The sequence below is a fragment of the Rhopilema esculentum genome, chromosome 12 (assembly GCF_057945365.1).
Source record: "Rhopilema esculentum isolate cy_ngs chromosome 12, ASM5794536v1, whole genome shotgun sequence".
In the NCBI taxonomy this organism is placed as follows: domain Eukaryota; kingdom Metazoa; phylum Cnidaria; class Scyphozoa; order Rhizostomeae; family Rhizostomatidae; genus Rhopilema; species Rhopilema esculentum.
The window spans coordinates 3140254-3165204 of NC_142826.1; the positions used below are offsets into that span (position 1 = coordinate 3140254).

Here is a 24951-nt window from a genome sequence, read left to right on the forward strand (position 1 = left end):
TTCACACATTCTCAACAATTCATATTCCGATGCATCCATAAAGTCATTATTCTTTTACACGATAGCCGATTTAAAATAAATTAGCTGCTTGGGGAAAATTAAATCGTTACTTGATTCTTGATAGAGTTCTTAAGTGTGGTTTTACGTAAAAAATCTAGCCTTAGACCTGGTTCAAACGTCGCACTTCTCATGTGCCAAACCTAGCTCTGTTTGGAGCGACACTTCAGCATGTTTAGCGCGACTCCCGTTTCAAACCTCGAACTTAATTATGTCACGCAAAATGGGTTTTAGGATTGTTACAAGAAGTATCTTGGTTTAAAAGTAAGAAACAAAGCAAAACGGCGACGAGAATCCAATGTTATGAGATAAATTTTCAAAATAAATTAAATGAAATATAATTATGCATTGAGTTCGGTACATGACAAGTTCGACGCTTGAAACCGTGCCGTGCTGGAGCCGTGCGGCTCGGCAAGCTCTGCCGATCCAAACTAGTCTGCCATTCCTAACTAAATCTGCCGTACCAAATTGATTCAAACGTCGCGCCCCTCATGTACTTTATTCTCGAGTTAGGCTCGGCACATGAGAAGTGCGACGTTTGAACCAGGCCTTAGAATGCAAAATCAACTTTGTCAAAAATAGGGTGAGATATGACGTTCGAAATATTTCAAGTATGCTACCAGATTACTGTTATCTTGGCTCTGTTCATAAGGCTATGAAAAGAGATCGATTATAATATGAATATGAATGAATTTTCCATATTCAAGGGTATTTTATGATGATCTTTCAGGCTATGGGAACCAAATTCAAAAATTGTTAAATTATACTTTTGTGACGTCATAAATAAAGAATTTTATTTCTTGAATCAAGAAACGAACGGCATAGGAAATTGTACACTAAATATCTAATGAACGTATGTTTAAACATAATTAAAAGTCAAAAGTTCTTAATTCACGAATTTGAAATTTAAAATACTAATTTCATAAAAATAAAAACACAGTACGTAAAATCACAGCTTCTTACAATATTTCGCATCAATTAACAAAATAAGATTGGGAAGCGATATTCCGAAATCGCTTTTCTCGCAACTGTATATTCGAAGCGGTGTGGAGCAATCTATTTTTTGCAGACATTTGGCTGCCTGTCGTGAAATAAATTACTTTATGGCGTTTATTTGTCTTTTTCGTGCAAAGATTTTCTATTTTTTCAGTTCTAATTTTCGACTTTCTATCCCTATAGAAAAGTACCTTCCTATCAAAATCACTTCTGGAATTTCACAGTTTTTCTACACTTGGGTATCGCCAAAGCGGAAAAAGGCTTGAGGTGTACCCGTTTAAACTACAATTTTCTTAACAGCATTAAATAACACCAATACGGTTGCAAAACGCAGCATTTTAAAAAAGCCACACGCGAAACAAGAGAGAAGTAAAATCTTTGAGATTTCTTTCTTCTGGCAAATATACTCTTTGGTTGATAAAACAAAACTTCAATTAGAATTTCAGAAACAGATTCTGTTCTACACTCCAATATTCTTTATTTGATGATGCTTTCAAATTTCGTCTCTTCAAAACAGGGTGCATATTTCGCAAGCTGATGTGTAGATTTGAGTGTGTATCATTCCCACTAAAGGTATCTGCTTAATAATAACAAGATAAATTAAAAAAAGACTTTTTAATTAACTAAAAAAACTTAGAATTTATTACAAATTTAATTTACTTCTAAAAATCTAGAAGAGCTCAAAAGAATTCGTCACTTGAAAAGTATATTAACTTAAAGTTAAAAATTAATTACAGATTACAAAACTAATTGAAGTCTTAGTTAATAGAATTCAAGTTTTATTACATGCATACAACCTCAGGCACACAATGTGTTGAGAGAAATACGCACAGCGAAGAGCAACGCTAAATATAGGTAGTTGTACCTACATTTGCTGAAGAAGCCATAGGTGAGTTTGACGAGAAATTTTCATCACCTATTATGTTCGATTAGCGTTATGAATTATTCCTCCCTCGACTTGGATCAAAGAGCATGCGTAAAATTTTTGTAGTTTGATGCCCTTGCTTTTGACTTCAACATAGAGGGTTGCCTTACCCTATCTTGTCCGCCTTCTTTGAGGTAACATCCTCGAGGTAGGCTTAAAGGTCTTGAGGTTAGAGGACAAGCTGGAAAAGGTGCAAAGGTTATAGGCGTCAAGGTCTAAGGACACCAAGTGGAGCTGGTCAAGGCCGGGGTCAAAACAGCAAAGAATGTATTTATTTATGTACTTTTTATGAACCCGCGATCATTTCCTTGTAGAATGGCGCTTTTGAGAAGGCAAAATAGGTATGCAGTGCTTTGAGCAAATGTGCCAACATTTTTGCAACGTATATTTGAGTGAGATACTTTGAAGTGAAATGTACAGTACCGGATTATCCTTTCAATTTGATGGACAACCTGGCGAATTCGCTATTGTATGCTTTTTATGGCCATTTCCTTGCATAACTAAATATCTCTCTTGATGAGGTCCTTGTTTTAAAGGCAACTAAAATTTGAATAGTTTGTCACTATCGCACTTATAGCAGATACCAATAAACTGGGAAAATACGAGATTCTCTACGCTACTTCCTGGGGCATGCTACCATCAGAATACATCGTGCAGCTTTGGTACGACAAAGCTCACGTCTTACTTCTCTGCAAGTGACAACTCTAAAGCTTGTTGTAGCAAATGGTCAAGTTCTAAAAAAAAGATTATTGAAAATCAAATCACACGAAATTAAATAACGAACACTACAAATCGACATAAAATAATATTTAAAAATAAGAGATGACGTTTTGAGACAGATTTCATTATAACGACTGACAATTACGAATGTACATTACCTTCTGTGTTCGTCTGTTCCGCAGGGACATCAGGAACTAGGGGCGCTGCTTCATTCGGCTGTTCGGCATCAATTTCTACCACAAAGCTTGCTGGGAAAAGCCCCTCTTTGCCTCTACATCGGCCGAGCCACCATCCACTTTTCCGTTGATCAAGAACTTCCACAACGTCACCAGCTTCTAAAGATATCTCACTTGCAGATTCACAATTGTAATCAAATTGGGCTACATACGTCTTTGTGGGGGCAACTATGGATGCCGCAGCAGCCTCTGCGCAAGGGAAAGGAAACTGTTCAAAACAACTGACCGATATAAAGCAAGATTGTTTAGTCACTGTGTGCCACGTCATGCAACGAATACCAGTTATCTGGCAAAGATTCTAATTGGTCCAGATCAAACTTGTTGTTCGGTCGCAGGAACGTGCCAAAATACAAAAACAATTTACTACAATACTGAGCAATCATGCACATAAAAACGGGTAAATATTGAAAAGATTAAATCAAATGTCGACTTAAAATTAACGTTGGCATTAGGCTCTCTCATTTTGCTACCTGTCTCATTTACCCACCCCCCACTAAGAAGACAATTTTGCAAACCCAGAACACGATTTTTTTGGTGCATATTATGAAACAAGTGGTACTTACGAAGACCAGTCACACCAAAGTCCGAAGTGTCACTATCGCTGTCATCAGTGACAATTACTGGCGCATCTGCACGAGAGGCCTTCTTTGCGTAGCCATGTTCTTCCTCTGATGAGGAGCTTTCATCCGTAAACAGAACGACCTTTCGAACTCGCGGTCGGCCTAAATACGCACAGGAACGTTATTGAGAAGCGTTTTCTAGCAAAGTGAATCTTTCTAAGTTTCATAACATCACAATGAAAATTGCATTCAAGTTGCGTGGAAATTTATGAATACAATTTTCGAGGTAATTCAATTTTCTAATTTGAAAACTTAGAAAATAGCCTAACACATACGTGAATCAGAAAATAAACAAAGGATGGATACTACCACAATTTTATTAATTTATACTTTATACTCTAATTTATACGGTCTTGTGCTTGCGTTTTTCTGATTGGCCTATTTCGATCCACAACTGGGTATATATTTTCCATCGTGTTCTTTCGGAACCTCATTCTGACGTTTTTGGTCTGAGAAGTGTCAGACGAAAAAGCTTTTAGTATGTCGTAAAATGTTTGCTTTTTTCAAAGCCATTTACAAAATAGATACGAAACGAATAGGACAATTAATTAGATGAATCATTTGTAGAAGTGGTGAGGTATGATTTACCCTTCTCCGGACAGTTGTAATTTATACTTTATAAAATAAAAGAGAAAGACATTGGGTAAATGTCAGTGAAAATTGTACTTCAAAATATCTTTCCCTTGGAACAAAATGGGCCTGTCAGCTTTCCGAAACTAGAAGCAATCCAATCTTTTCAAGAAACAAAAAGATGAGAACCCAGAAGACATGGGTACACGAGGTAAACAACCGTATAGAAGACCAATGAAAACAGAAGAACCCAAAGTGCCACAATGAAAACCTTCTTTTTAATTGGTTTTATAGAGCTTAAGGGCATTGTTCGAAAGAGCAGATAAACTCTTTTCTGGACCCTGAACAAAATAAAGGCATTTTCCTAAACACCCAGTCAGCTCGCTCTATACTGCCAACATAAGGCTGAAGAGATCGGGTTAATTGCGTAGCTAGACTTACTCCATGAGCCTCTGTTTCGCTACTGCCTCACTTGACGGACGCTACAACAGAGGCAGTAGCGAAACAGAGGCTCATGAAGTAAGTCTACTGCGTAGCATATTTAAGACAATCAAGTAGTATATTTAACGTAAAGTTTCATTAGTAATTGAACGAGAAAACAACGAAGGCCAAAATCACTGACCAGTTCGGTCCTTGCTGGTGCCTGCCCCTGCTCCGCCAGCCTCAGGAGTGGTGATATCCTGATAAGCATCAGGTCCACCGTGCTTGCTTTTCTTCTTCTTTGAATTCATTTTTCGCTTGCGGTAGGCTTCTTCAACTCTCCTTCTAAGCTTAAACATTGCACCCTGTCTGTTTCTATCCCCATCACTAGAATTAGCTTCCCTGAGTTCTAATCGTATCATTTCTAGCCAGTGAAGGATTTCGTTGTCTAGTGGCAAACTCCCTTGATCAGAGTCTGAATTTAATGTATCTGATGTCTTGCGATGGCGTGATCTCTGGCGTCGCCTTTGAAGTTCACTCCATAATAAGGAACTGTCTTCGTCACCCTACAAATCAGGTTATTAAAAAGTAAATTCTGTTCAAAAACTCACAATGTCTTATTTGAAACTACAGGATACCAAAGTGGCTTAAGCCATCAATCAGTCAGCGATCGGCCAATCAGCGCGCGTGATACCAATCACAGGGTTATTGATTGGCTAGAACCGATTGAGAGATGACCCTATCCGCTTAAGTCGATTGCCTTTAAGGTAAGCACACAGATGCAGAGATATTCCAGCATCAATACTTTACACACACCAGAATCATTAAACCTAGGCTTCTCTCAATTAATCTAAGAGGACAAACATCGCCTTTTCCGTGTCACTGACGAACGGACTCTACTTCACTTGTTTGCTGAATACTAAATTTTGCATCACATGGATCTGACCGCTAAAATGGATCTGTCAGACGTTCGATATGTAACTGTGTTCTCACTAGACTTACTCCATGAGCCTCTGTTTCGCTACTGCCTAACTGTTGTAGCATCAGTCAAACGAGGCAGTAGCGAAACAGAGGCTCATGGAGTAAGTTTATGTTCTCACAGCTCATAAATGATTAAACATTACTGATCAAAATGACGCAAAGCAGCAATATAATCTGAATTAACAAAAGTACCTCTTACAACATGCAATATTTGTGCTTATCAATTAATCAGTCAGAGCCATAATTGCTATGAAAAACAAGTACACACAAGTGGCTTGACCATAATTGTTCTGTGGATGGAAAAACTGATTCAAGTGTAAGAAAGTCACTTACAGATTCCCGTCTATGAATTGCACGTGGCCTAGTACTCTGCTGGAACGATCTGAAATAGAATGTTCAATTGATGAACGGGCGAACCTATTTGAATATCCATGCCCTCATAAAGACATTTAACATCTATCTTTCAGGTCATGGCATAAATTTCAATGTAAAACACTTTCTATAACTCAATATTACCCACACAGTCCCGCTTAAAACTATATGTAAACTAACTCGGGTTTAAAAGTAAGTCAATCCTCGTACAGAAAAACCATACACTCATAAGAGGCATTTCTAAAATCCCAGAACGATTTGAATTCCCCTCCTGCGGCAAATATCTGGTGAAAACATTCCTTTAACTGGAGAAAATCATAACTTGAATTGACTGGTCACTTACTTTGAACCAGTGAAGTCATAATCATCATCATCAGGAATCAGCCCTCGTTCGACAGCAGAGAGAAATTCACGCTTTCTGCGTCGCAGTTTACGAGCAGCGCTAATGATCTTGTTTTTCGGTGTCTTCAAAAATTGCCTTGCAACCATTCCCGATAGCATCTCAGTGGCCTGTTCCACTTCGTCCTGTTTTGAGATAAATCTTGCGTAAATCTTCTAAATTTCTCAAACATGACAAAATTCGGGTCAGCATTTGAAAATTTACTAGGGGTAGGGGTATTCTGGGGGTTTATCAAGTTGGGAGTCTCTCAAATGGACACTGGTTTATCTCAGATGTCTTAATGTTTTCTAATAGCAGAATGATTTTCTATTATTTTTAAGGAACAAAGGAAAGAAAAAAGAGTAAAACTTGATAACTCTCAGACGACAGTTCATGATCATCCTAAATCAGACTGCTCTGGGTTCTGCATGTTTGCTTCCATGAATGATCCATAAACATTAAATATAGGTTACTTCATAATCACCTCCAAAAAAGGCCACAGAATTTACTTGCAAAACTCATAAAACTACTCCCAAAACGATCAGATTGTCAGCAAGCAGCCGATCCAACACATTGCTGCTTTTCGTAGCAGAGGCTAAGTGAAAAATTCTTGCTACACAAGGATAATCGTTTCTTTTTAGGAATTTGAAAGTTTAAAAACAGACGACTTAATCACCTGCAAAGATTCAAAGACGGCTCTTTCGCCGCGTACGTCTTCCAGAAAGTAGCCATATGGATATGATCCTTTCAAAATCTGTCGCGCTTTCAAAAGCTCTTTGATCGATTCTTCTATAAAGTTGACATCAACGACACACCCTTCATCTTGAAAAAGAAGTATGCAAAGGGCTGATAAGTTCAAAATTAAATACATCCAAGATTTGCAATAAACAAAGGTCTTCACAGTTGAGAAACAAAAAAATATGCACTGAAAAATATTTTTTTGCATTTCCAAAAATTGGTACAAAAGTAGGCAGTAGGCACCACCAAAAAAACACTGCAAGGAACCGAACCGACTGACGTATAGAGAGTACAAATGACCAAATGTTTTCTTGAAATACTTTTTTTACAGAGTCGCACTCTTTTCTTCAGCAAGACATAGCTGTAGGGTGTTTCTCCACCCCGATCATTCAGGGAAGCAAGAGAATTATCAATATCCAAATTAAATAGCGAAGAATGTGCCGTGCCCTTGATTTTTTATGTCAAAGCGTTAAAAAAACACGCCATGCTTTGTCAATATCAAAAACTTTTACAACCGGGTTTTTAAAATTTCTAAAGCTTTTAGAAAGCCAATCGTATGTAAAACAGAATCGAAAATGTACCAAGCTCCGCAGCAGTCTTTTGCAAACCAGTGGCTTTCTCCTGTGCGGCATTTAGAAGTTTTGACTCCAGCTGTATGGAAATAAACAAATTATAAGTAAAAAGAACAAAATTTTTTACAAAACCCATCATTATATTACAGGAATCATGTAAGGCATAAACAGCACCTGGTAAAAACAAAATGCAAAAATAAATGATAATTTTTAGAACCCAATCTCGGGATGGATTGTGCAGGGCAAAAACAAGTCCCGTCTACCAAGAATGAATTTGAAGCTTCCACTCACAAATCTTCAGACAAATTATGCTGTTTGAAAGGGCACTGGCAATAACTCTTAAATTATCTTTAGGTCAAAACAAATAAAAGTTAAAAGAACTTGTGACATTTCCAAATACATACATTATATTTGGAATAATATGATGTTGTAATAAAGAAATTACACAGTTTGCTTAGATGAATGGTTCTGGAAACTGTTCTCGTTTTTGTAATACACCATACCTGGAAACTGTTTTCGTGGTTTTTACATCGAGTATAATAGTGCATAAATCTGTTTATTCTTTCTGCTTCATCATGTTCCTTCTCAATCTATGACGAAGCGAAACCATTTAAAACAAAAAACAAACATTCTCCACAGTCGATTAGCAGAGAAGCTTTAATCTGAGAACGGAGTCTTTCATCTAGGTTGAAGATCAGATAAATAAAACCCAAAGCTTGTCGAAATCTTTCAAATATTTTCATTTCAAATTTGAGGCAATGGAATGCAATGCTGTTTGCCAAAAAGGATACTCAAGGCTAAATTTGTTATCTTGAAATTCATTGCTGAACAGCTTGTTGCATTTAATCAACGATAAATAAGCCTACTTTCGACCCAAATCCTGTTATATAAAAATCGGCTTACCTTTAGTTAATACGTGATGTTTATAGATGAAAAATAGTAAATAATAAATAGGACAGTGTATAAAAATCAAATAAAAAAACATTGACAACAAAGAAAAAAATGAGAAGTTACGAAAAGCCAAACAATAAAGAATGAATATCAAATCAACACAAAAAAGTTAAAAAAATGAAAGGGCGAGAAAAAAATAATAAAGAAATTTTTAAAAAATAACAAAAATATTATCAATGATTATAAAAAATGAATAGCTCTTCGTGACTGAATCTCTCAAACAAGTCGCCTGTACATGCGTTGCGGCATAGCAACAAGACTTATACAAGAAACTTCAGCTGGTTCTTGAGGGACACTAAGAATAGAAATGACTTATTACCTTTCGTTGCTCTTTTTCATAATTGTCTTCAACAGTATTAACAACCTCATATCGATTGCATCTATAAGAAAGAGAATAAATCAAATATGAATAAATTATTGTCATTGAACAATCAAATCAAAGGTTATTATATTAAGATGGTTTTGAACTTGTTCATATCTGATGAATTGAGCATGACTGGTGCATCCAATAGACTATGACTTGTGAAGAGAGAAAGACTTAAAGCCACTGATTGGTAAAAAATGAGAAGCCAATCGAACGCCCACTCCTTCTCTCACGTTACTCTCGACCCGAACCTTGTTATATAAAAATCGGCTTACCTTTAGTTATAGCTGATGTTTATACTTCAAAAAGATAATTAAGGAAACAAATACTGCAGATACAATGTAGTCTCTAAGAACACAAGGCACCGTATACCAAATGGTAACTGGAAAAATAGAAGGAAAAGAGACCGAGGAAGATAAAGACAGACATTTCTCGGATGGAAAAAGAAAGCTTTAGAAAGAAGATGCATGGATAATATTCAACTGGTAGAAAGCAAAACATTGTACCATACTGTAACAGCCAATTTCAGAATCTGACAAGGCACCATACGACGACGACGACAAATTAAAGCAACTTTTTGAAGGGAAACATGAGGACACCTTTAGACAGTCAGATAAGGGTTAGTTTTTCTTGAAATCATTCAAAATCATTTTTGTGCTTTGGCAACAAAATATCTTGATTGAATTTTCCTCAATCATCGTTTAAAAAACATCAAAACTATGTATCAACGAGAAAACACTACACATGTCAAACCGAGAATAAGAACGCATAAATCTCCCTACAACGATATCAGCATTTCATTAGCATGAAGACAGGCTCACTCTTAAATTTTCTATCCATACAAGATACAATTTATAGTCACTGATCTTTTACGACGGAGCAGAATGATGGGTGTAGACCTCGAAGATTAATCCTGATCCAGTTTCAGCCCTGATAATAGTGCATTTTGGTTGAAAAATGTAAACCCAGGCATTCAGTTCACCTACCTGAAGTAGCCCCCAGTTTCTGCACTGTGAATTTTCCATGGTTCCAGACAAACCCAGCAAAACCCGTGCTTACACTAGAAAAAGAATTAGCCGAGAAAATAAAACTTGAGCTTCTTCTAAGAAGATCCAATTACTTAGTAGAGCAGCATTTTAATGACTAAGCCTTCAGTCGATGGAATATATAATATAAAAACATTTTCCAGTATTTTCTTCAGCTAGGCTAATTTTTCTACATAGACACAGATAAATAGCTACAATTATGCAGTTTTGTGAATTTTCTTCCCGTAAACCAACAACTTCGATCTTAGATTGCGTGCATACATTAAGGAGATTGTTCTCTGTGCGCATACATTAAGGAGATTGTGTGCATACATTAACAAGATCGCTCTCTACTCCGCAGAAACTGTCGGGCTACCTGTAAAAGTATGAGTTTTTAACAGCATGTGTACAGGCTTGTTTTTGCCTGAAATTACTGGCTGAAATTAAAGGCAAGCTAGCAAGTATTTGAAGATGGGAGAAGCCTCGAGCTAAGAGCAAACAGGTACCTTTGCGCAGGTCATGTGGTTGCAGCCTTCGTTCTTTTGGATGTGACTCCTTAAAAAATTGATCAACACAATCAGCATACGACAAAAAATGCAATTAGGCTACAGGAAACAGCTGACCAAATCAACAAGCAATAAATTTAAGGAAAAACAAAAAAGTCAGGCAATCGTTTTGCAAAGTTTCCAAAACAAGAGATTTTAATGCACATATCTGGTATGACAAAAGTTCCTTTACCGGCAATTAGGACATTTTTTTGAATTGGATATCAGCCAATAAGCATTAGCCACTGTTTCTCTTTCCTCTGACTGTTCATTTGCTAAAAAGTTACAATGAGAAATTTCTTTTTTAACATGCTGGTAAAGATGGACGCAAATAGAGCATATATATATTTATATAGCAATCAACAAGGCAGAAAAACAAATATATACTAATTTAAACTCTAATTTTGAGAAGGCAAAAGAAACAGTCAGAAATTAGACGCATTTCCAGAAAGAAAGTTGATCGGTATGAAATTTCTTAATGTGTGTCTGCAGCAGTCAATGAAAGATTAAAATTGGCTTGTCCCAATCTCACTGACTTAAATATGAGTAATACACTGTAAACTACGAGCGCAAAAACCTTCCTCAATCATCACTCGTCTTAAACGAGACACCTTGTTTTAAACGAACACATTAAAACTCTATTCATACCAAAAATAATTCATACTCCTCCCTCCCTCAGAAAAGAATAATATCAGATCTAAACGCGCTAAACTTATTTGATAAAAACAGCAAGCTTTATCTAAAAATCAAACATTCCACCTGATAAAACATTACTTTTGAATAAAACATTTGGGCTCTTTGTACAGCTTTGGCTCTTTGTACAGCTTTGACTCTGCAGCTATCTATTTTGAAACATAATATAAGTATAAAAAAATTTAACATCATTATTACAAACCCTTGGTAGGATTGATTTCCTCCACGATTTTCTTCCATTGCTGCCATACTTCACATTTACATGGTTCGTGAGCCTCGTCAAGGCAGGTCCTTCAATCAAAGTCAAAGAAAAATACAATTCAAATGAGAAAAAAGAGTGATTACAATAAATATACCCTACACACTAAACATGAAGAGTGAAGGGACTACTGAATTGAATAAATAAATTCGTTTCGGTCTTATTAAATATACTTCTATGCCCCCTGAAACGCCTTTCTGGAAACCTAACACTCATGTTTAAATACATATTGTTTTTCCATCCTTTCATTTACTTTTTCTTTTTCCACTACAATTTACTATTCGTTTTCTATGATTTTTGCGTCTTTCCTTCATCATAGCAGCCCAACTATTTTGCCACTGTTTTCATTAAAATTTCTCTGTTCAGAACAAATTACCAAAACGATTTCTGACACAGGCAATGGTACCAGCTTGGTAGTAATAAGCGTGTAGGGTCCACATATTTATTTATGCAAAAATGAACAATTTTCCCTTTTCGAATCTTTTTAGAGACAATATATGCACGAGTTGTTCTTCCAGGGCATTACAACATTCGTTAAAAAATAAACAAAGAGAGGTAATCGAACTTACCAGCAAAAATAATGACCTTGGCCACAGTCAACTGATTTCGCTTTGTTACTGGTGGAAAAATCAATCCCTCGTGACGTTGATGGAAGACACGGCAACTTTACAGCGCGACCACAGCCTGGATGCGGGCACCATCGCAAATTAGGGTTGGTATCGACAAAGGCCTGGAAAAACAGAGAATATACAGTAAGCAATATGGCTGCGAATTCATGAAAAAAGATGGTTTGAGAATCACAGCAAAACTTTTTGCCTTTTTGTTATAGGCAACTTGCGTGTGCAATAAATCTGACAAATCTGACAGTTGTAGGTTGCAAGTCGGAGTTTCACAGCCAATTAGGTCATTGGGCAACTGTCAAAACTAGATGCTTATATTTCGCCCTGATATACAAGGTTTCCTGGGAGTTAGCAAGTCTAAAGTTATTTAAAATAAATGAAATTAACTTACGTAACTTTTGTAAAATTTTTCCTGGCCTTCAAGAATATTACTTAAAATTATGAAGACCAGAATATATTATCCCAAGCATCCGAGTCAAATACTGAGGATGTTTTAGTGTAATAATCGAATACATTTTTAAAAAAATGCAAGAAAATTATTAAAATTGTCATTTTTTATATCTTTGTTTTCAAGGTTGTGCTATCATTAATAAAAATAATTTGTCGAATAGTATTTAGCAATTATTTGTCAATGTGAACTTACAACCAGAAGATTTTATCACTCGTTTCAGTTACTTTTGTAATTCCTGACATGTACGTGTACGTGAAAATGGAATATTCGAATTAATGCTTCACTGAATTTGCAATTTTTTTGCGCGCCATTGGCTGATTAAACAATAGCTTAATCAGACAACAACAAAAGTTATTGCGTGATCCGCCATTAATCGCCGTCGCAGGTGTTGCAATACTTTTGTCCTAATGCATAATGTATGAATAACTAACCTTAATATCAAAATGCAAATATCGCTTTGCCATGTCCCTGGACACTAACCTCTCCGTGATTTCCTTTTAAGAAATGAAACAAAAGAAAGATTAACAGGGTAACAGTACAATACTACAGTATCAGTAAGACATGATAGCTACTTATTAGTCTCTCATACATCTAGTATAAAAAGAGTTTGCAAATCTTGATCTTGCCAACTGCAGACGCTTTGTAGGGAATATAACGGTTGCTTCTTGCAAAAATTATATGACACAAACAGGTTCGAGACTTACGATGAGCTGACATATATAGCAGATATTTGGTTACGACGAGAAAGGCCTAGATACCTTGAAACAAAATCATGTAGTATCAGGGACCGCGGAGAGTTGAGAAAAGTAGAAGGTCTAAAATAGGGGGGAGAGCAAAAACCGAATAAAGAGCTTCACTGGTGGTTCATTTCTTAATATTTTGCATTTTTGGCAAAAAGCTCAGTATATAAAGTGTTCAGCCCCCCCCCCCTCTCTCTCTCTTTTCTTCGCGGTGCCTGTGTATAAAAGAAGCTTAAGACCGCGTGGTATACAAGTAATATAGGCAATTTTACAAGTAAGTCTTTGAAAAAACAACTCTACTTACCACGGGCACTAGCTTGTTGCATTCGTGACCTGGGCATAATATATTCAGGGTATCCCCGTCGACTATTTTTGTAGAAAGGTACCTATCACAGAAAGGACTGGACATAAGTATTTAACAATAGAAGATGTTTAGTCAAAACCTTTATGTGCACTTACAATTAAGAAAAGGATAATTTTAGCAGGCTGGTAATATAGGGTAAGGGGTGGGCAGGTCTACAGTAACAAGGAACCTTCCAGCGGTTCTGGATTTTATTCATGCACGAATTGGTTCCTGTTCCATTCGGTGCTGATAGGATAACATTGTTGGGGAGACGAGCAAGAGAAAGTTTATTAATAAGTGAAGCAACCCTCCGTCATGGAGTCAAAGAGCATGCGCACGGAACGAAGTTATTATTACGCATGCTCTCTGACTCCAGGACGGAGGGTTGCCTCACTCATTTGAAGATTTTCACTCGCTCGTCTCCCCAACAAAACACCTGCTTTAATTTTGCTCCATGTAAATAGGTCAAGGTTTTCTGAATTTTCGTACTGGAAATCGCCATACTTCCAGCACCAACTGCGCTGCGAATCCTTTACCAGAAATCGAACTTTCGACTTCTTTGCAACTCAGCATTCGAATTCTTCATTCGAATATTCGAACAAGCGTGGGAAATTATTCAAATATTTGAACTTTTTCAATGAAAAGTTCTCTTGAATAGAAGCCGCATTTTTTGAGAAAAAATAAAAAAACTTGTATTCATTTCACATAAAACAACAAAAAATCACAACTTTGCCACATTTCACATTGAACAATACGAAAATTACACAAGCAATTGTTATAGAACCTTACAGCCTACGACTGTGCAGCTGGGGTCGATACTGCACAGTTTTTTCATAGTTTACTGAGAAGCTGTCTTTCTCGCTTTTATATGCTTTAACACAAAATACAGTCTTCAGGAATTGGGAACAATGATATAATCATGTTGCCATTTTCACAGAAGCAAACTCCAAGAAACTTAAAATATTCAATAGCCAGCCAGCGTTAAAGTTTTATACGCCACAAAATCCTTATCAGATAACTGTATAAACACGAGAATAAAAAAATTCTTAACTGTACAGTTTTAAATACCTTTCCCAGCAATCCTTGCAAAACATGTGACCACAGGGAACATCGATGGTATTTTCATCACTTGAAATAATTTCATCGCATATATCGCATTTGTGCTGCAAAAAATGTTTGAATTACTTAAAAACCAGTTTCTAGATATTTCAAAATACTATCATTAATTTACAACACGAAGGCCATTTGCTATTTGTCAGGCGTAGTTCTGGGACCCCGAGAAGTTTGTTTATCAAGTAATGTCCTGGTAATTTCTATTGATGTGACCACACCTTGTGATTCCTACTTCTGGAATAACAGAGAGCTGGCGAGTCTTCTCACTCTATGTGAAAGCATGGTCATGACAAGTACTCGAACCTAGGACCCGTGGACCTGCAGTCCGCGAATCTAATCATTGAGCCATCCTTATATGATAATCCCGGGCAAATTACACTAATCCTGCTTGAAAATTTAAGAAAATCTTGCTCGATGTGCTTCAAACAGATGTATTGACGATTTTGAGACGATATAATCCCTGATTAATCCCGACAAAGCAACGTATACTCCAGTGTTTATATAATTAGCGTTAAGATGCTTGCAGCTGGTATTAAATGCTAGTTGTGGATGCATCCATGACAGAAGATGTCAATTTATACTGGATCTTTACTGACGATGGCTTGGTTCAATAACAATAACACAATATATGATAAGCATTCACTGACTAGGCTCTTTGAATTTGAATCCAAAATGTTTGCAATTCCAAAGAGCTTAAGACTAATGAAATAACAAATTGTAGGTTTGCCCGGCAAAAAGCTAAACAACGCAGGAGATTTTAAGAGCTTTTGCTAAGAGCATATCTAACTGACAAATGAAACATACCTTGTTGGTATTGCTGTCACCACCTGAAACATCCGGTCTTTTTTTAACACCATTTAGTCTGTTTTTCATAGCATCTAAAGCAATATGATCTACAAAGAAAACACTGAAGTTAAAAAGAGAAGTTTTCACCCTTGATCCCACTTGAATAAAAAAGACAAGTTGTTTTCCAAAAAATAACAGAAAGCAGAGGAAAGTACTTCCTGACAAAAAGAACCAAAAACAATTTTTGCATGAAGACTTTCAGTTGGGTTTCCAGGACAACCGATTCTGTAGAAAGGGCAGTCTTCAGATCCTTGAACGCAGCTCTAGACAAGACTCTCCTACTCGTTAATTATCACAAAAGAAAATTTGTGTTGCAAATAATTTGTCAGGCTTGCCGTTCCAATTTATGACAAGTTTGTAAGGAGTTCTATGTTGTTATTAGAAAATATGCAAATAATTCACTGGCAGGAGATGAAAGGTGAATTCTGCTATCAGGTAAATATTATTAATTCTCATAGAGAATCAGCACTCTTAAACAATGTCTTCTAGCACCTTCTGTATTCGCGAAGATTGTGTTGCTGTTATGCAGAAAAACATATGGTTCTATTCGCAAAAGACGCAAAGGATATGAGCATATTTACTATACCCTGAGATAATTTGACGCCAGCTTTTTCGCAGGCAGCAGGTGGATCCTCCATCCATGCCTCAAGAAGCTGTTCTCGTGACCACTCGTGATTGCGTAGGAGCCCTTCAGCGGTGAATAACGGTATCTGAAGTGAGAAATACTTCAATTTACACTGCGCGATTTGAGTTTCAAGCTCAATGCAATAATCTTCATTATTAATATTTTCAACACATTGAATATATAAAACGACAAAAAATAGACGTCATCTAATGCAAAACCCATAGCAACCATAATTATCAAATAATTCTTGTACTAAATGCATCATTATCCTTTGCTACAACAAAAACGAGGTGTCTCAACTTGAAATAGAAATAAAGCATTGAGAGGTGGGCCTTTTTAAGGTTTCAAAAACATTAAGGTATTGCCAAAAATACTTTTTTGTTTTGCAATCCAGTATTTTGCAAAGACTCGGGCAGCCTGTATCACACAACTCCTCTTTTCTTGGAGTTGACCCAATGGAATTCACGGCATACTAAATCTTTGGAATAAAAACAAACATTTGAACAAAAACTGCCTCTCGTTACACCTGCAGAAAAGCTTCTTTATTGGACAACAAAGTGATTTTCAATTGGAGACAATGTCTTATTCAGAATGCATACCTGAAGCATATCAGATGTTTCTACTATCAATTGATCTTTAATTTCCTGGAGATCTTGAGCACAGAGTCCAAAATACTACAAGAAAATGACCAATTAAAATATAAATTTATAGCAAGTTGATAAGCATTATGACAAAATACCAAAAGATATACATAAATAAATATTTCTTGGCGATACAAAACTTGAAAATTCTGACGTTTTATGCTCTGAGGAGTGTCAGACGAAAAAGCTTTCAGCCAATATGTTATAAAATGTTTGCTTTTTCAAAGCCATTCTAAATACGCATTGCTTTACTGAAAATAAGGGTTAATTCTATCAATATTAAGATACATGCCTCTTCATCTTGTAGGGTATCTAGGGTTCCTTCTTCTGGATCCAAAACAACATCTTCCTGTTATTACAGACAAGAGTTAAGCTAGGGTTATCAATATATGATTCAATGATAAAATTCTTCAGCTGCACAGCTAGCATGAACAATTTATCAATGAATTAACTCTAACGTACTCCGTTTTAAACCAGCTCCTTCACTCCACTAGGTTGTAGTTTGGCCTTGGGCAAGCCATAGCAACCACTAAGCCTCCCACACCAGGGTTACAATTACCACTGCCTTGTGATTTACCCTTGGATGGAAAAAGGCTAGGAGATGGTGCCTCTGATAAAAACATCCTTTTCCAATTTGCCTGGCCAGCACGAAAATATAGGCCTTAATAAACAAAATACTAACGTACTACAACCGACAGTAGCTGAAACATATTTTCAACAGAAAATGTGGGGAAAATATCACCGATTTTCTTACGTCATGAGGTTATACTACTATTGAACCCAACAATAAAGTACAAGGGTCATGAATTCTTCCTTTGAAACCCCCTAAGACTATTAAGGGGGGCACTTTAGAAACAGGCTTAGAATTCATTTTGATTAGAGGTCCTTGTATTCTAGAGAGTTGTTTGTTCTTACACGAGAATGTTTGCATATGGAATCTAAAGTAAAAGCTTGCAAAAACGTCACTAAAATTATTGGAAAAATGATGTAATTACTGATATGTAGTTTACAACTAAAGGTTTCAGTTTTTTGAGTTTGTATCCCATGAATACTTGTATAGGGTTTCAGAGACAGCTGATCCTTTTTCGTGATATGCTACCACAAAAAACTAAAAAATCTTGTATCTATTCATTAACATAATATCTTATATTGAGAATAACAGAACGTATTTGCATCACGCTACCTGCAAATTAAAGACCATTTTTGCCTCGAGGAACGCCGCAACAGCATGATGTTGTTCCTTCTCTGCCACCTCACATGCTGTCAAACCTTGATTGTCTTCAATAAACAGTGAAGCACCATTTGCAACCAAACTCTGAAGGTACAAAGTTAGATTAATAAACTGAAAAAGTTTTAATCCTCTGTCTAGTTTTCAAAATAGCGAAACCTCTTCGTCGGTTTAGCTGTTTTAACAGCCGCTACGTTTTCATTTTGCTGTCTGCTATTACTTTACGGGAAATTTGAGCACTTTCTAAAGCTACTGAAATCAATTTTCATAGAACAAACAATTGTAGACTTCCTTCAAATGTTATCTGTTTACATTGTATAATATGTCACACTTTACAAACTATGAAATTATTATAAAGTAACTTGGCGTACACAATTTTATCAAAATGTGCTTCTCAGCTTAATGATAGAAATGAGATAAAAAAGAAATTAATCCTTTTCCATTTAAAATTCAGTGAAGATTCTAAACTCACAAACTTACTCTATCATCAAGATACCTCTACTGAATCGAAACAGCTAGGTGAGATATAAAAACTTGGATAAAAAAAATTGTCAGCGAAAAAGTTACCTGAACACACAAAGAAAGACCAGACAAAGCGGCCATGTGAAGCGCAGTTTTCGTTTCCTGAAAAAAAAACAAGAAAAGCGAATGATTTATAGAATTCCTTAAATTTATAAAACTTTCAGCATGACACAGAAAAAAAAGGCAAGACATATTTAAAGCAATGGGGAGGGAATGGGATTGATCAGATTAGTTTAAGGGGAGTGCTTCAACCAATGCAGGAAATTTTGCTTTCTGCACGCCATAGGCTTTACGCCACTAATTTTGGTGTCCGATTACTATCGCTAGCTTGTTTTAATTCAAGGGGCACGCCACGCCACGCCACGCTACGCCACGCTAAGCAACCATCACGGGAGGATACGCAGTAAAATTGTCCGACGGGGTGTGGCCTTTAGTAAGGTATTGTTTTCACATACCTCAGAATGTTTAATGTTGTAAGATTGTAAAATGAAAACAGTAAACAGAGATCAGGGGGGGGAGAGATTTTGGGTACATATGAATCTAGCAGAAAGGGTCCAGGGGTCTACCCACGGGAAATGTTTTGCAGACCACGCCCTTAAGTGCCGTTAATAAGGGTCACAAGAAATTATTTGCACTTTGATAAAATCTAAGAGGAGAAAATGTTTATTCGAACACGCCCTATAGATTGGCTAAGAATGTATTAACTATCCACTGCTTGTTCATACCTTTATTTTGATATTTTCTGTTGTTGGATCCCGCCTGAATTTTGTTTAACATATCAAACCAATCCTAACTGAGGTTCTTATTACATTGCAGATTTGCACTTTCTCAGATACCAACTTTCTAATGAGGGGGGGGGGGGGGGGTTGGGTTGTGGCAAATTTGAAGAACGACAAATGAACAGTTTGCCTTTTATTACATCTACAACGTCTTTCTTCAGTTTTAAAGGTAAAACTTTTAATGCCGTTTTCATATTTGCCGTTTTTGAAAAATACTTTTTATTCTATGCCTACAAGCGAAATCTTTCAGCGCAAAGGAAGTGTTATAGCGGCATGATTTTCCGTGGTTTCCAATGTAAAAGTTTAGTATAAACGGTAGGAGAATCCCGAAAAATAAATGTCTACACCAAACACACTAAGGGTTCAACGTGAATGCTCTTAAACTGGCAAAATATAGAAAGCTTTAAATACATTTTTAAATTTAACGCCACGCCAGCAAATTTTTGAACTAAAAACTAGCAAAGTCACACCACGCCAATACAATTACACGTAGGTTGGTACTGCTGTTGTTCGCAAAAGATCCTAGGCATTACATACGTTTTACAGTATAGGCTTCAATAGGTGTTTACTGTGAGATAATGGACAAGGCTTAGCTGAGACGAGGGAAAACTATTTGTAAATTTAAAAACGGAATAAAAATAACAATTAATACCAGCAAATGTTGGCAGAGCATAAAAACAGCTGCTCTTCTTAACAATCATGCTCTGCAGAACATGGAATGCAGGAATTATGTGTCAATAAAAAAATTAGCTCTACATTCCACGAATATAGAATTCATGAATATTCGAAAAATATTTGAACATTCAAAAGATTGAAAGAATAATCTTTTATGACAGTTTTAATGTAAGCTAAAAAATATGCAACATACATTATCTGTTGCATCCAGCTTCAGCTTCTCCTTGACTCTATCATTTGCGGCTTTTCCATTCCATTTCAAAAGCATATGAAGGCAGTCAAGTCGCCTTTGATCGACACTTTTCATTGTACCAGATGGTGCCATCATCAACATATGCAATGCAGTTTGATCTAATGAGTTTTGTTTGTTGGGATTTCCACCTCGTAGAAGAAAATCTTTTAATAATGATTTCATACCGTATTTGGCTGCATAATGAAGTGGTGTGTTGTGGTGAATGCTGTCTTTGTTTGGACTGTTCAAATCTAATCGTTCTCTGATATCTGGATTTTGTAAATATAGTTGGCATGCTACAACTTCATTCCCTTCTTGCAATGCTTTCTTGAATTTGTTTGACGAGTTTCCCATTTTTCATCTGGCAAGAAATGAAAAACATGAAACAACAGAAGGCAAAATTCAGAAATGATAGGATATTATACCTCCATTTGAGCCAACACCATGTACAGCTTACAAAAACACTGAAGATAGGAAACATTATCTTCTGAGGTATCTTGGCACATGGAGACAAGCCAATAAAAATAATTTCTTATTCTTTATAGCCAGGATCACCATTACTAAAATTTGCGGGTCAAGTCAGATTTTAACAGAAATGAGATATTGCTATATACACAATTCAACAGAGCACAAATAGAGGATTTATTGCAAATCACATTAAAAAAATGCTGCTAACAAAATGTCAATACAGGTTCTTAAGCTATGTTTAGCTTTGTTTGCCAAAATCATACAAAGCAGATTCCACTTTATGTTTGAAAGAACAAGGGAGGTGACAATAGGAACATAGATGCTTTGACATTTAGAGAGATTACGGTGGTGGAGAATGTAGAAAACTGGTGTTTTATTACATATTTTTATTGGTCATTTCTATAACATTTAAAAAGCATTGGAAAATTCTACTTATTGACTTTGTAGTGACTCTGCCTAGGCCTGTTTACATTGATTTTTCCTTCTCATTCATTCCATCACATTCTCACATCGCAGCACAGGCATCCTCTATGTCACTCTCATATCACGCATTTGCTAATCCATATTTTTTACTTAATCTTTGCCAAGCTATTCAATTTACTCATCACCTTTACTTGCCCTTCCTATCTTTTGTTTTTCTCACAGCAAATTGCAAAATTTCAGAAAGACACAAAATTATGCCAATACCATGATTAAAGAAAAAAGCAACAGTAACAACTACAACAACAAGAATAATGATTAAATTCAGTGATTGCAACACAAGTTTAGAAGAAATCACTTAAATATCCAAATTCAACAAAAGACTAGAGGCAGGATTCTTCTTTCGGATGAGGTTTCTTAGTAGGTAAACTAACCAGAAGGAATCCTCCCCCCTTCACACACCAGATAATATAACTAGTAATTCAAGTGAAATTGTACTAGGAAAAAATAAAGAATGAATTAATGATGTTTCAAGCATAGCCTGTTTTCAAGAGAAGATACGATTTGAAGTAGATTCATGAGAGTGTTTGTTATTTTGGTTGCTTTTGGCTACATTTATAAAAATTTTGAAAATATAGTTTGATATGCTAAAATTGTGGTTATTCAAAAATTTGGGTTTGCTTATCCATTTTTTTAGTAACGTCAACATCAAATGATCAGTTTTAAGCTTGTATTTTTTAAAATTAAAGGACATTACTGACAATCCTTACTTAAGCCCTACAATGGTAATGAAAAACAGTCAGTGGTGTGCTGCAAAAAACAAAGAAATAATGTATATACCTGTTTTGTATACCAATAATTGATATTGCACTTTCACCAAAGAAACTCTCCATGTCCAAATTCCATCTTGATTGAAGCCTAAGAAAAAAAGAATTTCACAAGTACAATCAAACTCTTCTTTGCTAAGGAACTAAATTTATCTACAAAGCAAAGGTTTTTAATGAAATATATTCTTTCAATTTCCAAGCATAAAATACAGGCAGGCAAACCATCACAAGTCAAGAATGTCTTTTTATTCTACCCCGAAAAGTACACTTTTGATAGTACATTTATAGGTTTCCTAAAATGTCTGGGTGGAATCCGTGTAACTTATGCCAGAGAAATCCTTAGCGTAATGGGGCAAAATGAAGAAAAACTTATTTGCTGGCATAAAAATGGTTGAGTTTGTTTCTGTGTTTGGGTGTATGACTTATAGACAATGGCAAGCTGTACTTAAGCAATCATTTATTGCTTCCTGGTAAATGGATTAATAATTTCCATTATGGAGTGCATCTAAAATTTTTGGCGTTAGCATTTAAGATGTGGTACTTTTTTCTGAGCATTATAATTTTCTGGCCAATATCTGGCAGGAGGTCTACATTGAAAATGTCCTTGGTTATGGAGCAGTTTTCCACCAGCATTAAAATGAACATCTTATATCAACACCTTCAAGCATAAGATCAAAGAGAATTTTTTTCAAAACCTATCAAAACGGAAGATGGCATAAATGTCTACTACTAAGGGCCAGTTTGTAACTAACAGCAGTAAAAAATTCCTGTATCATACTTTTTTCCGTTGTTTCTTTTTCCTGATAAACCAACACCTCTAAGGGGACCATTGTGGAAACAAGGTCAACTAGACCTTTTAATGCTATCCCTGCTACTGAAATTAGGGGTGTCTCTCTTTTTTAATGTAAATTATTGTATTATATTCTTTTTATTTTTTATAACTTGAAAATACCTTTAGTGTGGCGAATTATATACATACTTATATGCGTAGTTGACATCAAGGTGACAACATATTTCGATACTGGCTTCTTCTGTGAATAGTACACCTTCATTTTGTTCATTCACATCTTCTACACTACATAGCAACTTTTAGTTGAACAGGAAGTAGACAGTAGCGGGTGTCTTTGCAAGAGTGACAAATTGCTTCCAGATTCTTAAGGTTGTTCCTGTTATTCTTGAAAACATGTTTCTTTTATAAGGGAACTAGCTTAACACCTAGGTCTTGAAGTTCCTTATTTTTTACATTAGTTGATCAAAATTTAGTACCAAAAGTTCATTTAGCCATGTAAATAGCATATAATATAGTTAAATTCTGTAGAAGTGTTGCTAGATTATCAATTGTAGCTTGAAAACAAGGTCAAAACAGAAAGAAGACTAGAAAGACGTTTGATGTATGAAAAAATGGCTGTTCACTCAAGAAGGAAAATTCCATTTTTATTCCATTTTTATCTTCCTAATTCTTGATTATTTGCAAAAGTAGAAATATTCAAAATTGGAAGGTTCCTTAGGGAATTTATCTGTATTAAAAAAGGTTCTTCAATTTTTTCCGCATTCTAAATTTAGGTTCCTTATAAAATGGTTCCTTGTAAAAGGAAAATCGTGTAATCCTAGAATTTACATCGCCTCGGTTAGGCTATTTTCAACTATCAAACAAATTCAATTTTTAATACAAGAATAAAAAGTATGGTAATAGACTTTTGGATATCTAGCTTTGTCCCCGTCTTTATATGCTTTTGATATTCCTTGAGACATAAAAAGCATTCTGGGTGGATTTGGTATGTTATTATCATGATATCGTCTCATTGATTCAAATTCCATTCACCAATGTCATGTTATGTTAGGCCTAAAATGCGATTTAGCGAACAAATTTACTCTACATCTGACGGTTTTCAAACAAGACCATTATAAAATACCTATGGTCAAGATACATATAAAAATATACCTTAATACTTTTTCCTTTCACTTTCAACACAGGAAGCTTTTTTGTCATGTATTTGGCATTCTCTTCGCAGAACTTCTTTCCGCCACGCTCCTTCCCGATATTCTGCTGAATAGGATTATGACGTCACTTTTGTTTTGCCTCGTGCTTCATGTGCCTTCCTCTTCCTCCAAAATTTCCGTTTTCGTTTTTAATGTAGATCATCGAAATTATAGGAAAAATCATGTCAAAAGAACTTGCTAGCAACATATTGGCTATAGCATAAAATTTAGACAAGCAATAATCAAAATTGATAAAATATGATTTGGCTTGGGGCGCGGGAGGGCCTCTATAGAATAGCAAAATAGTAAGGATTCCCCAACAATTTTACCAGTGCCCTTTCAGAGGTTTAACTGCTCCTTTCATAGGAGCGTTAAATTTATAAACGTTAGTAATATGTAGTATGGCATTTGCAGCGAGCCTAGATGCAGAGAGGAGGCGATGAAGAATATTTGATACAAATATATGTTTCAGTCGTCAATGGAAACGTAATAGGGTTTTGTTTTCCATGAAGATTTTCTTACGATTATTCTTCGTTCTGACCATTTTATTTTTGGCCATGGCTTTTTAATCGATTTCTTTAATATCAATTTCTCTCATATCGCTATTAAAAGGGGAAATACCACATTGGCAATCCAACTTCCTATGTTAGTTTCCAAATCTTAGTTCTTGGAAGTAATGTATCTCTTCATCTGATATCTTGAAAATTGAACTAAAGTACCAGTCCTCTGTAAACAAGAACAAGTTCCAGTCCTCCACGTGGTATTAGCGATGGATGGTATTTTGTTTTCCGTAGAGAACGAAACCCATTACTACTCCATATCAGGTTTTTTAAAGGAAAATTAAGAGTTGTACATTTTTCTCTGGAGCATTATGTAGAAAGAATAATTGTTGGTTCTTATAAGTATAAATAAAATTTACATGATGCGCAGGGACAGGTAGTTTATGCTTCAGACCAGTGGCGTAGCGAGGGTCGGAAGATTGGAGGGGCAAAGAGGGTTCCGACAGCAGAGGGTCCAA

The 24951-nt window shown here is 35.9% G+C and overlaps 1 protein-coding gene across 1 annotated transcript; it reads right to left on the minus strand.

Moving 5' to 3' along the window:
• On the minus strand, positions 1 to 24052 carry LOC135681137 (ankyrin repeat and IBR domain-containing protein 1). The gene is made up of 27 exons (XM_065195445.2): positions 23896 to 24052; positions 21967 to 22044; positions 20200 to 20599; positions 18598 to 18654; positions 17986 to 18117; positions 17095 to 17151; positions 16761 to 16835; positions 16123 to 16246; positions 15495 to 15583; positions 14646 to 14740; positions 13539 to 13620; positions 12926 to 12988; positions 11993 to 12153; positions 11367 to 11455; positions 10665 to 10746; positions 10433 to 10481; positions 9888 to 9961; positions 8857 to 8917; positions 8090 to 8176; positions 7596 to 7665; positions 6953 to 7098; positions 6241 to 6422; positions 5859 to 5907; positions 4747 to 5110; positions 3498 to 3656; positions 2857 to 3123; positions 1 to 2712 (listed from the first exon to the last, which is right to left on the minus strand). Exons 3-27 carry the CDS (start codon positions 20590 to 20592, stop codon positions 2660 to 2662), a joined length of 3060 nt encoding a protein of 1019 aa, XP_065051517.2. The 5' UTR covers positions 20593 to 20599; positions 21967 to 22044; positions 23896 to 24052; the 3' UTR covers positions 1 to 2659.
• Between the last annotated feature and the right edge of the window lie 899 nt (positions 24053 to 24951).

Excerpts from the sequence above, each read along its gene's own strand:
- LOC135681137 (XM_065195445.2), bottom strand. The coding sequence starts at position 20,592 with ATGGGAAACTCGTCAAACAAATTCAAGAAAGCATTGCAAGAAGGGAAT. Across the intron at positions 16,247-16,760 it reads AAACATCTGATATGCTTCAG|ATACCGTTATTCACCGCTGA; the intron begins GTATGCATTCTG and ends TTCTCACTTCAG. Across the intron at positions 10,747-11,366 it reads GGAAATCAATCCTACCAAGG|CAAATGAACAGTCAGAGGAA; the intron begins GTTTGTAATAAT and ends GTAACTTTTTAG.